This window comes from Hemiscyllium ocellatum, chromosome 5, assembly GCF_020745735.1.
Source record: "Hemiscyllium ocellatum isolate sHemOce1 chromosome 5, sHemOce1.pat.X.cur, whole genome shotgun sequence".
Lineage (NCBI taxonomy): Eukaryota > Metazoa > Chordata > Chondrichthyes > Orectolobiformes > Hemiscylliidae > Hemiscyllium > Hemiscyllium ocellatum.
The window spans coordinates 98,513,732-98,528,470 of NC_083405.1; the positions used below are offsets into that span (position 1 = coordinate 98,513,732).

The 14,739-nt window shown below is 40.9% G+C and overlaps 1 protein-coding gene across 2 annotated transcripts in view; it reads left to right on the plus strand.

Annotated features, from left to right (window-relative positions):
• apbb1ip (amyloid beta (A4) precursor protein-binding, family B, member 1 interacting protein) overlaps positions 1 to 6,578 on the plus strand; it is a 156,876-nt gene extending 150,298 nt beyond the window's left edge. For both annotated transcript variants that reach the window (XM_060825006.1, XM_060825007.1), the window contains exon 14: positions 1,964 to 6,578. In XM_060825006.1, coding sequence (XP_060680989.1) covers positions 1,964 to 2,560 — 597 coding nt within the window. In that variant the 3' untranslated portion in view covers positions 2,561 to 6,578. The remainder of the gene's footprint in view (positions 1 to 1,963) is intronic.
• Positions 6,579 to 14,739: the final 8,161 nt, after the last annotated feature.

Sequence of the window (14,739 nt, forward strand, 5' to 3'; positions counted from 1 at the left end):
CAGGTTGAAAACCACGTGTTATAGTAGAACCAACTCTTCAATATAAAAGATTTCTCAGAAGCTAACTTTACTCCTTGCTACTTTATAGAGTCATAGAGTCGTAGAGATGTACAGCACAGAAACAGACCCTTCAGCCCAATTCGCCCATGATGACTTGATATCCTAAACTAATCTAGTCCCATTTGCCAGCACTTGGCCTATATCACTGCAAACCCATCCTATTCATATACGCATCCAAATGCCTTTAAAATGTTGTAATCAATCCAGCATCTACCACTTCCTCTGGCAGTTCATTCCACACATGCACCACTCTCTGCATGAAAAGGTTGCCTCTTAGGGACCCTTTCCTCTCTCATCCTAAACTTAAGCACTCTAGTTCTGGATTCCCCCACCCCATGAAAAATACCTTATCCATTTATCCTATCCATGCCCCTCATGATTTTATAAATCTCTATAAGGTCGCCCCTCAGCCTCTGATGCTCCAGGGAAAACATCCCTAGCCTATTCAACCTCTCCCTGTAGCTCAATCCTCCAACCCTGGCAACATCCTTGTAAATCTTCTCTGGACCCTTTTAAGTTTCACAACATCCCTTCCTAGAGGAAGAAGACCAGAATTGCACACAGCATTCCAAAACTAGCCTAACCAATGGTCTGTACAGTCGCACATGACCTCCCAACACCTGTACTCAATGTTCTGACCAATAAAGGAAAGCATACCAAATGTTTTCTTCACTATCCTATCTACCTGTGACACCACTTTCAAGGAACTATGAACCTACACTCCAAGGTCTCTTTATTCAGCAACATTCCCCAGGACCCTACCATTAAGTGCATAAGTCCTGCTAAGATCTGCCTTTCCAAAATGCAGCACCTCATATTTATCTAAATTAAATTCCATCTGCTACTCCTTGGCCCATTGACCCATCTGATCAAGATCCCATTGTACTCTGAAGTAACCTTCTTTGCTGTCCACTACAGCTCCAAATTTGGTGTCATCTGCAAACTTGCTAACTATGCCTCCTATGTTGACATCCAAATCATTGATATAAATGATGAAAAGCAGTGGACCCAGCACTGATCCTTGTGGCACACCACTGGTCACAGGCCTCCATTCTGAAACGCAAACCTTCACCACCAGTCTCTGTCTTTTACTTTCGAGCCAATTCTGCATCCAAGAGACTAGTTCTCCCTGTATTACATGTGATCTAACCTTGCTAACCAGCCTCCCATGAGGAACCTTGTTAAACACCTTGCTGAAGTCCGTATAGATTACAGCCGAAAATGTGTTGGTGGAAAAGCGCAGCAGGTCAGGCAGCATCCAAAGAGCAGGAGAATCGACGTTTCGGGCACGAGCCCTTCTTATATTGCAGATATATTCTTCAGTAACACTAAATCTCTCCTTAAACTCCCACATCCGACAAGGAGAGCAGATCACTCTACTAAGGGCCATTTTTGCTTCTTTTAATCTGCAGACCCAGAAAATAGCACTGTCTTATTCCTCTACAAAACATTGCTCTAGGTTAACTTAATACTTATGGCTTATATTTTTAAGTTTAATCAAGAGACATATCTCAATAAAACATATAATCGAGAAAGAATCCATTCTACGCACTACTGTAGACTTACAGCAAGGCCACACTCAAAACTATTCACTTAACTATTTCTGTGCTGTGACCTCTCCCAAACAGGTTCCTCCAAGATTAGTTGTGAATTTCACTGTTTGTTAATTTTCCCAGACGGACTCCGATGTCCAGCGACACATGAATTCAAACAGCACAGGCAGCAACTGTGCAGGTTGACCTGCTGTGTCAGTTAACAGTGTCGGTTAGTCTGATGAGATCAGTAAAATGTGGGCAGCAACTGGAAATATTAACCAACAAAAACAAGGAAGATTCAGTGCTTGTAACATGAATATTCTTTTTTAATACTGATCAACATATTAATATTTATTTTCAATTCGAAGGAGAAGACAACTTATAAAACTGATACCAACCTGCCACCGCCACCTCCTCACCTTGGATATCAAGAATCCTCGCAGATTGAAGAAGAGGAGCTACCACCGCCACCCCCATCCTTTGAACCTCCCCCTCCACTTTTTCAGCCTCCTCAAGAGCCAGCCATGCAAAAGCCAGGACCTCCTGCACCACCCACCCGTCACTTCCCATCTACAACATCTGCAGTACCGCCTCCTACTGCAATCAAACGGAGAAATTCAGGTGCAGCTAGCCAACTAAAGCCAACTGCACACATTGCAGAGTTACCCCCTCCCCCTCCAGATCCAGAATATTTTCCAGAACCACCACCTGATTTTCTGCCACCTCCTCCTCCATGCTTCAGCAACAATTCTGGGGGAGCGCCACCGCCACCACCTCCTCCGCCGCCTTTTGCTTCTAATCCCACTATCAGTGCTGTGAAAAAGCCAGTTGTGCCAAAGAGGAGTGAGAATACGACAGTGACCTCCACCAACAGACCTGGAGGAGGTGGTTCCTCAGACAAGCCAGACCTTATGTCAGATCTCATGAAGGCCCTACAGAAGAAAAGAGCTGCACTAAATGAATGAGCACAGGCAACTGAATCAAAGATTTGTGTCCATAGGTACTTTACAGTTTATGTGACACTAAACCATTTACCAAAAACAGCTTGAATAGACTCATACTGGCAAGTAGTCTGATCTGCACCAGTAAAGAAGCAGTATTTGAACACAGTTGGTCAGGCATCTACAGGTGTGGAAAGAAGCAATATATTGCAAGTGTTACATTATCAAAGAGAATATTGATGTTTATACAGCCGATGTTAATTTTTCCATAACTGTACATATGCATTTCTTAGTATGGTTTTACATGTGTATTCATGTTTCTTAACAGTGAATTTAAGTTCTTTTGATACTAATGTGATATGGCATTGATCAAGAGAGACCAGGAAACCTGTACTGTTTTACATGAATTTGGGTAGCCTGATGTTGAAGTCATTCAATATGATCTCCATGTTAGAGGGATATGAAACAACCAAAGCTTCCACTTCTGGTTGCCTTCTCACTGCAAAATAGGTATGTTCAGAGGTACCCAAAAATAAAGTATCAATCTGACAAAGCTTATGTGTCAAACTGCGGAAAGAGCAATTGTTACATAGAATTTAGCAATTCCACAACCGCCAGATCAGATCTGAGCTCTACCGCCCATCACATCCAGCAATGAACAGGTAGACAATTAAACAACTAACACCAGGGGAGGCTCAGAAATAGTCACAACAGTGAGGGAGCCCAGCACATTAGTTCCACAGATAATGCTGAACATTCACAACAATCTTCAACCAAAAGTGCTGAGTGGATTACCCATCCTGGCCTCTGCCAAAGGTCCCAGCATCACAGCTTCCAGTTTTCAGCCAATTCAATGCACTTCGTGTGATATCAAGGAATGGCTGAGATACAAGACACTGCAAAGGCTTTGGAACCTGACAACATTCCAGAATAGTACTAAAGATTTGTACTCCAGAATTTGCTGTTGCCCTAGCCAAGCTGTTCCAGTAGTTACAACACCGGCATTTACCCAATAATGTGCAAGGTATGTTCTGTACACACATGTAGGATGAATTCAACACTGCCAATTTTCTGCCCCATCAGTCCACCCTCAATCATCAGTAAAGTGATTGAAGGAGTCATCGAAAGTGCGTGCTCACTGATGTTCAGTTTGCCTTATTGGTTCAAACATGGACAAACGAGCTACATTCCAGAAGTGAAGTGAGTGTGACTGCCCTTGACATCAATGCCACGTTTGTCCAAATGTGGTATCAGTTATCCCCAACAAAACTGAAGTCAATGGAAATCGGGGAGAAACTGTCCACTGTTTGCATCCAGGCTGAGCACAAAGGAAGATGATTGTAGCTGTTGAAAGCCAATCACCTCATCCCAAGATACCTCTATAGGAGTTCCTCAGAGGAGTGTTTGAGGCTCAACCATCTTCAACTGCTTCATCGATGACTTTCTCTTCATAAGTTCAGAAGTGGGGATATTCACCAAAAATTGCATAACGTTCAGCACCATTCCCAACTCCTCAAATACTGAAGCAGTCCACATTGAAATGCAGCAAGACCTAACTTAGGATGTTGTAGGATTGTGTTCAAATAATGACAGAAATCAGTGAGTGGCAAAAATAGCCTCTTTTTTCAGGATCCACAGTAGCACAGTTTGAGGCAGCAATGGAATCTCAAAGTACAGTTCTTACAGTAGCCTCTTTATAGACTTCAAAATCACACAACACCAGGTTAGAGTCCAACAGGTTTAATTGGAAGCACACTAGCTTTCGGAGCGTCGCTCCTCACTATCACCTGATGAAGGAGAGATGCTCTGAAAGCTCGTGCTTCCAATTAAACCTGTTGGACTATAATCTGCTGTTGTGTGATTTTTAACTTTGTACACCCCAGTCCAACACCGGCATCTCCAAATCATGACTCTTTGTAGACAGTTCTTAAAGTTCTAGCATTATAGTGTTACATAGTTTTATCTATTTACACAAAGAAAGTTTGCATGACATTTGTCCAGGGATAGTGAGGACTGCAGATGCTGGAATGTTAGATTTGATAAAATGTGGAGCTGGAAAAAGCACAGCAGGTCAAGCAGCATCAGAGGAGCAGGAGAGTCGACATTTTGGGCAGGACGCTTAATATGCATTTGACAGATATGTACTAGTTGAAGGAACAGTTTGATGTTCTGTAACTAATCAGGTCCCTGATAATGAGTCCTGCCCGAAATGTCGACATTCCTGCTCCTCTGATGCTGCTTGACCTGCTGTGCTTTATCCAGCTCCACATTTTATCAAATCTATCCTGGCAAAGCAGGAGTTGTTTAAACATTTGTTAGGTGCTGGCTGTTATTCCTGATGGGCTTAGAGCGTCTGTCTGGTCTGAGCTTGCATAATTAAGAGGAGTTAGTCCTTATATTTTTTTAAGATAGTAAATGTTAGTAAAAATACTAAACCTATAAGATTTAAATAAGTTAGAAATTATACGTGTGCTTAATAAAAGCATAAAGGATATTAAACTGATTACTGCAGCTGGGTCTTGAGATTTTATTTTCTATTAACGGTTTTGACATTTATTCATGCAGTTTCACAGAAGCACCATTTTGATCCTAAGTTTCTTAAAGGGGATAGCAGCCCTACTTAATATGTTTTTAACAGGGACATACTAGTTGAGGAAACTGTTTGATGTTCTGTAACTATTTAGGTCCCGAGAGATGTTTGCTAAGGGTAATTAAAATTATAATCTTTCCATAGTTTTTGGCAAGTCACGAGTCTGATTAGGTTCCTCTCTTGACACTTATTCAGGGATAGCTTTTGATATAGAAATAGGTCTAAACACTGCTTACAGCATGAGGTTGATAAGAATTGAAAGTGTGAAGAAACAGTAATGGGTTGGAAGGGATGTTTTAATTTAGTCTATCTTATAATAGTAAAATGTACTTCAAAAATGCATTTTTATGCATGAATAAATGAAAAAGCGATATACTAAACATAACAAGTTGGTGAGTGAGTTAGTACAGAGTTACAAATGAATGAATGGGAATGCAATATTAACAAGTATAGAATGCTTGTGAGAGGGTTAGTAAAGAGATCTATAATACAATACCTCACACTGTTAAGTAGCAAGTGTCATGGCACACAAGTACCAACCTCATTGAGAGAAAATCTTAATGATCCTTGACACTCAATAGCATTGCCATCCCTTAATCATCACCATCAACATCCCAGAGTTCATCAATCACCAAACAATGAACAGGATCAGTCACATAAATGCTCGGCTACAATGGCAGATCAAAGGCTAAAGATTTTGTGGTGAGTTACTAACCCCTGTCTCCCTAACGCCTGTCCATCATTTACAAAGAACAGAGTTAGGGAGTATGATGAAATACTCCCCACTTCTTTGCTGTGTTCTTCTCATTTTTTTCCTGGCTGTGCCAGCCTCCAAATCCCATGCGCAGCAGTGACTTCCAGACTTGGAACCTTGGAGCAGCTGTGCGAGTGGGAACCACGAAGCTTAGAGGGAATGTTATTTGCCTGTCAGTTCAGCTCAAGGTAAACCAAAGCTCGACACTATTCAGGGCGAAGCAGGCATTTGCAGGCATTTTACTATTGACAAATAGTGGCAGCTGCAGGCACCATCTAAAAGATGTACTGAAGTAGCTCACTGAGGTTCCTTCAACATCTCCTTCCAAATTGGCAATTGCTACCATCAAAAAAGATAAGAGAAATATAGGAACACCACCACTTGTCAGTTCATCTCCAAGTAACGCACCATTCTGATCTGGAAATATATTGCCATTCCTTCAGTGTCATCAAAAATCTCTCCCTAACAGCACTATAGGTATTCCTACACCTCATGGACTACAGCAATTGATGAAGACTGCTCATCACGTTCTCCAGAGCAATTAAGGATGGCCTAATCAATGATGCCCAGATAACATGCATGAATAAGAAGAGAATGCAGAATCATTCCTCCCCTTTGATTAAACAGCTCATGCCTCATGTAAACTCACACAAAAAATGGTTATTTAGACTAATTATCAAAAGGGCTTCTTGGATGTTTGGAACTAATTTCTTTTTTATGTTCAGTTTAGTATAAAAATATTACATAACAATTAAACCAACCACAAAACATGAATTTAGAACTGTCAGTTTCCATTCCTTTCTGGTGAACAGAGTCAATTGAAACTAAGGCAGAGGTTATTAAAACAAATAAAGGAGCTGGATCAAGACGTGCCAATTTACTGTCAACTGAAGTTTGGCTCATTTATTAATGATTAGATTCAGCTCATTAAATCAAGTCTTCACTGTTTCATTATTAAACCAAACATTATTGTGAAGGTAAGGTCGTCACAGTCCCACCGAACCATAAGGTTGCTTGAAGATTAGGCACTGATGACTGGTTGTGACTTAACCTGAGGGTCACCACACTGCGGGCAAGAGGAGAGGTTAAGAAGGAATGTCATTCCTAGTAGCTTAGCTGGTGCAGGAATTGAACCCATGCTGTTGGTGTTATGTTGCATCGCAAACCAGCCATATAAGATAATCAACCCCCTTTCGTTATTGCAGTTCAATACTGTAAGTTACAATTCAAATGGATACAATCCAGGAAAAAAGGCCATTTGGCCCATTATTCCTATGAGTGAGCAATTCACCTATAGCCACTGCCTACTTTCTTCCCATAACCATATACATTCTCAGTTTTCAGATAACAATTCAATTCCCTCTTGAAAGTTGCGATTGAACCCATATCTATCACAATCTGTCAATGTGTTGCAAATCTTAACAATTAATGACATGCAAAGTTTGTCCTCGTGTTGTGATTGCTTCTTTTACTAACATATTGAATCTGTGTCCTTGGGTTTTGATCTTTCCAATAATGGCAGCAGGGTAACCAACTATTCTGGACAATTTATAACAGACACCTTAAATCCTGAGAGAAATATTATCACTGATACTGACATAAAGTCCTGCAAATTCACTAGCAGGCACAATCTGTGTTCTCCTCTCAGGCCAACATCTCCTGCATTGAGGCACTGGTTATGTTCAAACAGCTGCATTGGGTGGGCCACACTTTTTGTATGCCTGACATGAGATTTCCAAAATAAGCTCGCTCCACCAAGCTTCATCACAGCAAGAGATTACTGGAAAGGCAGAGGAAATGTTTCAAGAATGTGTTCAAAGCCTCCCTGCAAAAATAGAACTCCACCGATTCTTGGGAATCCTTATCTTCACTGATGTAGCATGCTGGAAATTAAACTCTTCTATTCCTCGAGTCATCACTAAAGTTAAAGATTTTATCAATTAGGCAAAATTTCTGCAATTTCTTTTTAGACTTGGATTTACAGAAAGCATGGACCAAGTTTTTGTCCGTAACAAGAATGAGTATTTATTACAAATAAAATGACGAGCTGTAGCAGTAAACAATAATGAACTACTGACACATAATTCTACCAATTAAAACAGTGACCTCCGTCCCCAAAAAATCTTTGTCTATGCACACATGCAGACAGGACATGAAAGAAAATTGTTCGTATTGGTATAAAGAAAACTGGGAAGATATGTCAATGGTCTTTGTCCGCAGGGTTCATGGAGATGATTCTTCTGACTTGCCAGGATTTGCTGCTCCTTAATCACCCTTCTCTAGGTACCTTCCCTTGCCTTGTAGGAGGCACAGAATGACTGGTGTCTGACTTATTGTTTAAGAGGTTACAGAAACCAGTAAGGGAAAATAAACAGTCTTTCATTAAGCTTTAGGGGCTTTTTTCTGCAGAAAAAAGAACAGCATTTCCCTCTCAGGAGATTCGAAGGCTTCTGGGTTATTTCATTCATAGCCATGTGTTATTCAGCTGTGAGCCAACCACAGCTGCTACCGACAACTGGTAACCACTCCACTGTTTAATCAGCTATTTCTTGCTGGCCATATCTCATTGTGTACACATTCAGTAGTAATATGAGCTATAGGGAGAGGCTGAATAGGCTGGGGGTGTTTTCCCTGGAGCATTGAAGGCTGAGGGGTGACCTCATAAATGGAGAGGATATGATTTGGAGATGCCAGTGTTGGACTGGGGTGTACAAAGTTAAAAACACACAACACCAGGTTATAGTCCAACAGGTTTAATTGAAAGCACTAGCTTTCGGAGCGCTACTCCTTCATTAGGTGGTTGTGCACAACATAAAGAATCTTTATATGCCTTTTATATACCCTACCTACATTAGTTATACTTAGTTCTCAGTCAAATCTATATTGCTAAATAGATATAGTTGTATGTAATTCATGGAGAAAGAAAAGCAGTAGCTTAATGTTTGTCCTTTCTTTTTTTAGTCCTCTGAGTACGTGAAGTTGTATTCCACTAGCCTTTTAAACTATTTTCTGTATCTGGTCATAATATTCTAATGACTGATAGACTCCCTAGTCCCTTTGGTCCTCCATGGTTTCCAACTATTCATCATTTAGAAAGTATCTTGATTTACCATTTTCGGTGACAAAGCAAATCATGCATATTTGCTTACATTGAAATCCCTTGCCAGAGCATATCCCATTCACTGAATTGAACATCTTGAAATTTTGTTCTTGTATACACTGCTTACAAAGACATGAACATGTGGCATTTTCCAAATCCGGTCAGTAATTTTGTATTAATTCTATGAATTTGAAAGTTAGCAAACAATTTCAACTGAAGAACTCAATCAAATGTCTTCTGAAATTCCACATAAGTAACATCCATAAAGCTTCTCCTAAAATTACTTTAGTCATCAGATCAAAAATTCAGTCAAGTTTATCAGGCACTTTTACCTTTAACAAATTCATATTGGCTTTCTCTGATCATTTAATTGACAAACCAACCAAATCTAAGGCTTAACCTCACACAAGTGCATCATGCTCACTAGCAGGAAGGATAGCCCACCATCCCAAGTGCTTGAGTTTTATATGCAATCCTCTTATGGATTTCATGAAAAGTTTTCTGTTTCACTGGTTCTCCCATATCTATGTTTTCTTCCCCGGTTTTCATTCCATAAATACATGTTCGCTTTGAGTAATAATGTTGGTATTTTCTAAGTATCACGTTATCACATCCTTTTTAATAGACTACAGCATTTTAGCTACAACTCATGTTAGCCTAATCAGTTTATGATCCTATTTTCTTCCTTCCTTCCTTCATTTTTAAATAATTGGGTTATATTTGCCACCCTCCAATCTACCAGGACTGTTACAGAATCTAAACAATTTTAGAAAATGACAACTAAGACATCTCCTTTAATGCATATTATCACACCCTGGATATTTATGATCTTATTTATTTTATTAATCATTTATTAATTTCTCCAGCACTATATTAATTTCCTTCAATTCCTCTTTCTTCCTAAATCCTTGCTTCCTTAACAATTCTGGGAAGGTATTGGTGAGAAGACTTTTGAGAAGACAGAACAACTACCATTCCCATTTTTCTGCTATTTTCTTGTTCTCCATTATCAATTCTCCCATTTCAAATTGTAAAGGAAGATATTTGTTCTCACTTACTTTTACATATTTATAGAATCTTTTACAATATGCTTTAGTGTTCATTGCAAGTTTACATTATTCTCTGTTGTTCTGCTGTTAATCAATCTCTTAGTCCTCCTTTGCTGGATTTGAAATCGAGTCATAGAGCTGTACGTCATGGAAACAGACCCTTTGGTTAAACTCATCTATGCCAACCAAATATCCTAAATTAATCTAGTCCCATTTGCCAGCATTTGGTCCAAATCCCTCTAAAACCATCCCATTCAAATACCAATCCAGATGCCTTTTAAATGTTGTTATTGTATGAGCCTCCATCACTTCCTCTGGCAGCTCATTCTATACTTGCACCATCCTCTGTGTGAAAAAAGATGCCCTTTATGCCCTTTTTAATTTTTCCTCTCTTACCTTAAACCTACACTCTCTAGTTTAGACTCTGCTATTCTGGGGAAAAGATCCTAGCTATTCACCTTATTTATGCCCTTCATGATTTTGTAAGTTTCTTTAAGTTCACCCTTCAGCCTCTGATGCTCTCGGGAAAATAGCCCCAGCCTATTCAGCCTCTCACTATAGCACAAACCCTGCAACCTTGGCAACATCTCTGTAAATCTTTTCTGAACCCTTTCAAGTTTCACAACATTAAAAATCACACAACACCAGGTTATAGTCCAACAGGTTTAATTGGAAGCACTAGTTTTCGGAGCATTGCTCCTTCATCAGGTGGTTGTGGAGGACACAATTGTAAGACACAGAATTAATAGCAAAAGTTTACAGTGTGATGTAACTGAAATTATACATTGAAAAATACCTTGATTGTTTATTATGTCTCTCATCTGTTAGAATGACCATGTTAGTTCCACTTTTTTCAGATGTAAATCGCAAAACCTTTTTTAAAAGTTACATTCTCAGGTTAACTTTAACAATTGGTGTCAGCCCAGATAATGTGTGGAAGGTGTTAGCCCCCTGTGTACTGCTGTCTGTGCCATAATGTTTAGACTGATTCTAATCTAAAAAATAAATTAACACAATCTTACATGGATTCATGCAGTCTTTGAGCAAAGTACAATGTAACTCTGCAAGTACAAATTCACCCCACAAATCTATGTGTGTGTGTGTGCATATGTGCGTGTGTGTGTGTAAAGGGGTCTACGTCTGTGTGTGTGTATATAGTGCAATGGTGGTCACCTGTTGTGTGACATGAACCCAAGGTCCCGGTTGAGGCCCTCCCTATGGGTATGGAACTTAGCTATCAGCCTTCTACTCTGCCACTTTTTGCTGCTGCCTGTCCCGAAGTCCACCTTGGAGGATGATCACCTGAAGGTCCGAGGTTGAATGTTCTGGACTGCTGAAGTGTTCTCCAACTGGGAGGGAACACTCCTGTCTGTTGATTGTTGTGCGGTGCCCATTCATCCGTTGTCATAGCCTTTGCTCGGCTTCTCCAATGTACCATGCCTCAGGGCATCCTTACCTTCAACGTATAAGATAGACAACGTTGGCTGAGTCACATGAGTACCTGCCATGTACAAGATGGGAGGTGGCATCCATGTTCACACTCTGACACATCTTGCAGCGCCTACCGTGACAGGGCTGTGTGGAGTTGTCCTGAAAGCCGGGCAGTTTGTTACAAACAATGATCTGTTTGAAGTTTGGCGGTTGTTTAAAGGCGAGCAGTGGAGGTGTGGGGAAGGTCTTGGCGAGGTACTCATCCTCTTGATAATGTGTTGCAGGTCACAAAGAACATGGCATAGTTTTTCAGCTCCTGGGAAGTACTGAACAACGAAGGGTACCCTGTCAGTTGCAGCACATGTCTGAGGAAGTCATTACAGTTCCTTGCTGTGGCATGTCGGAACTGGCAGTCGATGAGTTGAGCATCGTACCCCGTTCTTATGAGGGCATCCCTGAGTACTTCCATCACATTCCTCCTCATCTGAATAGATCCAGTGTACACGTAAGGGAAGGCTGTTTTAATATGTTTTAGGTGGAAACTGGAGAAGTGTAGCATCGTGAGGTTGTGGGTTTGCGGTCGAGTGTGGTGCTGAGATGCCCATCCTTAATGGAGATGCATGTGTCCAAGAATGAGACAGATAGTCGAGAGTAGTCCATGGTGAGCTTGAAGTGGGATGAAACTTGCTGATGTCACTGTGTAGTTTTATCAGTGACTCCTCGCCATGGGTCCAGAGGAAGAAAATGTCGTCAATGTACTTGGTGTATAGTGTAGCATAGAGAAGAAGTCTTGTTCGAACCTGCACATGAGGTGTTGGCATATTGGGGTGCAAATTTGGTCCCCAAGGCTGTTCTGTGTGTCTGAACAAAGAACTGGTTGTCAAAGGTGAAGATGTTGTGATCGAGGATAAAGTGGATGTGTTGTAGGACGGTGCTCGGAGACTGGCAGTTTTTGGTGTTGAGTACTGAGGCTGTTGCCGCGATGCCATCATTGTGGGGGATGCTAGTGCTGAAATATCCATTATGACGAGGAATGTACGTGGTTGGATTGGTCCGTGGGTGCTGAGTTTCTGTAAGAAATCCGTAGTATCGTGACAGAAGGTGGGGATCCCCTGCACAATGGGTTTCAAGATGCCTTCGACATAGCCAGAGAGGTTCTTACACAGGGTCTCATTGCCTGATACGATGGGACATCCCGGTGTATTGGTTTTGTGTACCTTTGGAAGGCAGTAGAAATCACCTACACAAGAAATATGCGAGATGAGGGCATGTAGGGAACTCTGAAAGACTGGACCCAAGTCTTGATCAATGTGTTTAGTTCACGGGTGTGCTCTTTTGTCGGATTGGCTGGTAGTTGCCTGTAGTGTTCCTGGTTGTTCAGTTGTCGGTACACTTTCTTGCAGTAATCTGTTCTATTCTGAATGACGATGGCTCTTCCTTTATCTGCTGGTTTGATGATAATATTGTGATTGGTTTTGAGAGCCTGGATGGCATTGCGTTGTGAACAGGTGATGTCTTGCTCTACCTTGTGGGTACGGCTGATGAATCTGGCATTTATATATTTCCTGACAGTTTGAGTGTACTTGTCAAACCCAGGGCAGTGATTTCGTTTGTTTCAAAACAACTTTAAGAATATTCACAAAATCTTTTCTACAGCATCCTTCCTAAATGCTTCCAATCCTCAGGCTTGCTACCTTTTCTAACAACATTATAATGACTTCTCCTTGCATCTAATACTACCCTCAAATACCTTTGTTAGCCATGGTTGGTACACCTTTCCTGTTGCGTTTTTTCACCACAATAAATCACTTGGAGAATGATTAGATGACATACAGAGCAGAACAAACTGCTGGATAACAGAAAAGGACAAGGGTTTTCAGCAGCATGCCATAATGCCCAAAGGTGTTCAAACAACAATTCACCTTTGTAAACCTCAGCCAAGAATAATATGAGACATCCATGCTCCAGTAAGGATGGCCTCACCAAAATCTGCCAACTGCTGTAGTCACAAACGCAACTCAAGAAAGGTATCATCAGCAACTGAGATGGTGAATCTTTAAGACACAGGTCTCCACATGGCCACTTGTGAAATATCTTTAATTCTTTGACCTTCAAATGCACTACTTCACTTCAACCTACCATCATTAGATTAATGATAATTAAAGCAGAGTTGCAATACGATATTTCTCAAGATAGCAGGCCCTCAGGATGGTAGTATTGTCATATGAGGACAGTTCCTGCCTGAATTATTCAGAATTAAGAACAAGATTGATCTCACTGAGACATGAAGGGTTCCTGCAGGAATGATGTTTCCCCCTGGCTGGCGCTGGGGAATCTAGAACCACGAATCACACAGTAACAGCCAGTTGTAGGGTGAGCCAAATAGGGTTGAGATGAGGAGAAGCGTCTTCACACCTTTGACATTCTCCGCCCTGGGGGACTCAATTGTTGAGTATATTGAAAACAGACATCAATGGGTTTCTAGATATTAAATATATCCATAGATATGGCGATAGTGTGGGAAAAGCCTTGAGACTGAAGATCAGTGATGAGTTTCTTGACTAGTGGAACAGGATCGAGCAGCCGAATTGCACACTCTGATTTTCTATGTTCCTGTAAAGTTCCTGATTAAGGGCTCTGGCCCGAAACGTCGAATTTCCTGTTCCTTGGACGCTGCCTGACCTGCTGTGCTTTAACCAGCAACACATTTTCAGCTATGTTCCTGTAAAGCTTTGGTCCAAAATATGTAATTCTGTCTGAAGGCAGAACAGCACTGAGAATATCACAAGGGGTCTAAAAATTATGCTTTGTTACCATAACTATATATATTTATGTGTAACTACAAAAGACTATTACAGGTACACAATAAATCAAAATCCTTGGGGCCAGTTGTTTCTCGGAATTTGGAATTTTTTGGATTTCGTAATAAATGACATTTTCACAGTGAAATAAAAAAATGTACCTTACGGCAGACACATGTGTGAATAGTACAAGCACTGAGGCACAATTGACACCTGCTGGGCCATGCCGCCACATCACATCTGAGTGATGTGGTTCGAGTGGGTGTGGTGTTGGGTCACCTGTTCACATGCTAAAATGATGCTCCACACTCCAACAAAAAATGTTGGATTTTAGAACTTTTTGGATTTCAGAATTTCAGATTAAGGATTGTGTAACTGTGTTATAAATTACCAAGATGTTCAGTAATCTCATACCAGAAGGCGGTGTCATTGTCCCATTTCGATCGGTAGGTATGAAAAATATGGGCTTTCATGATAT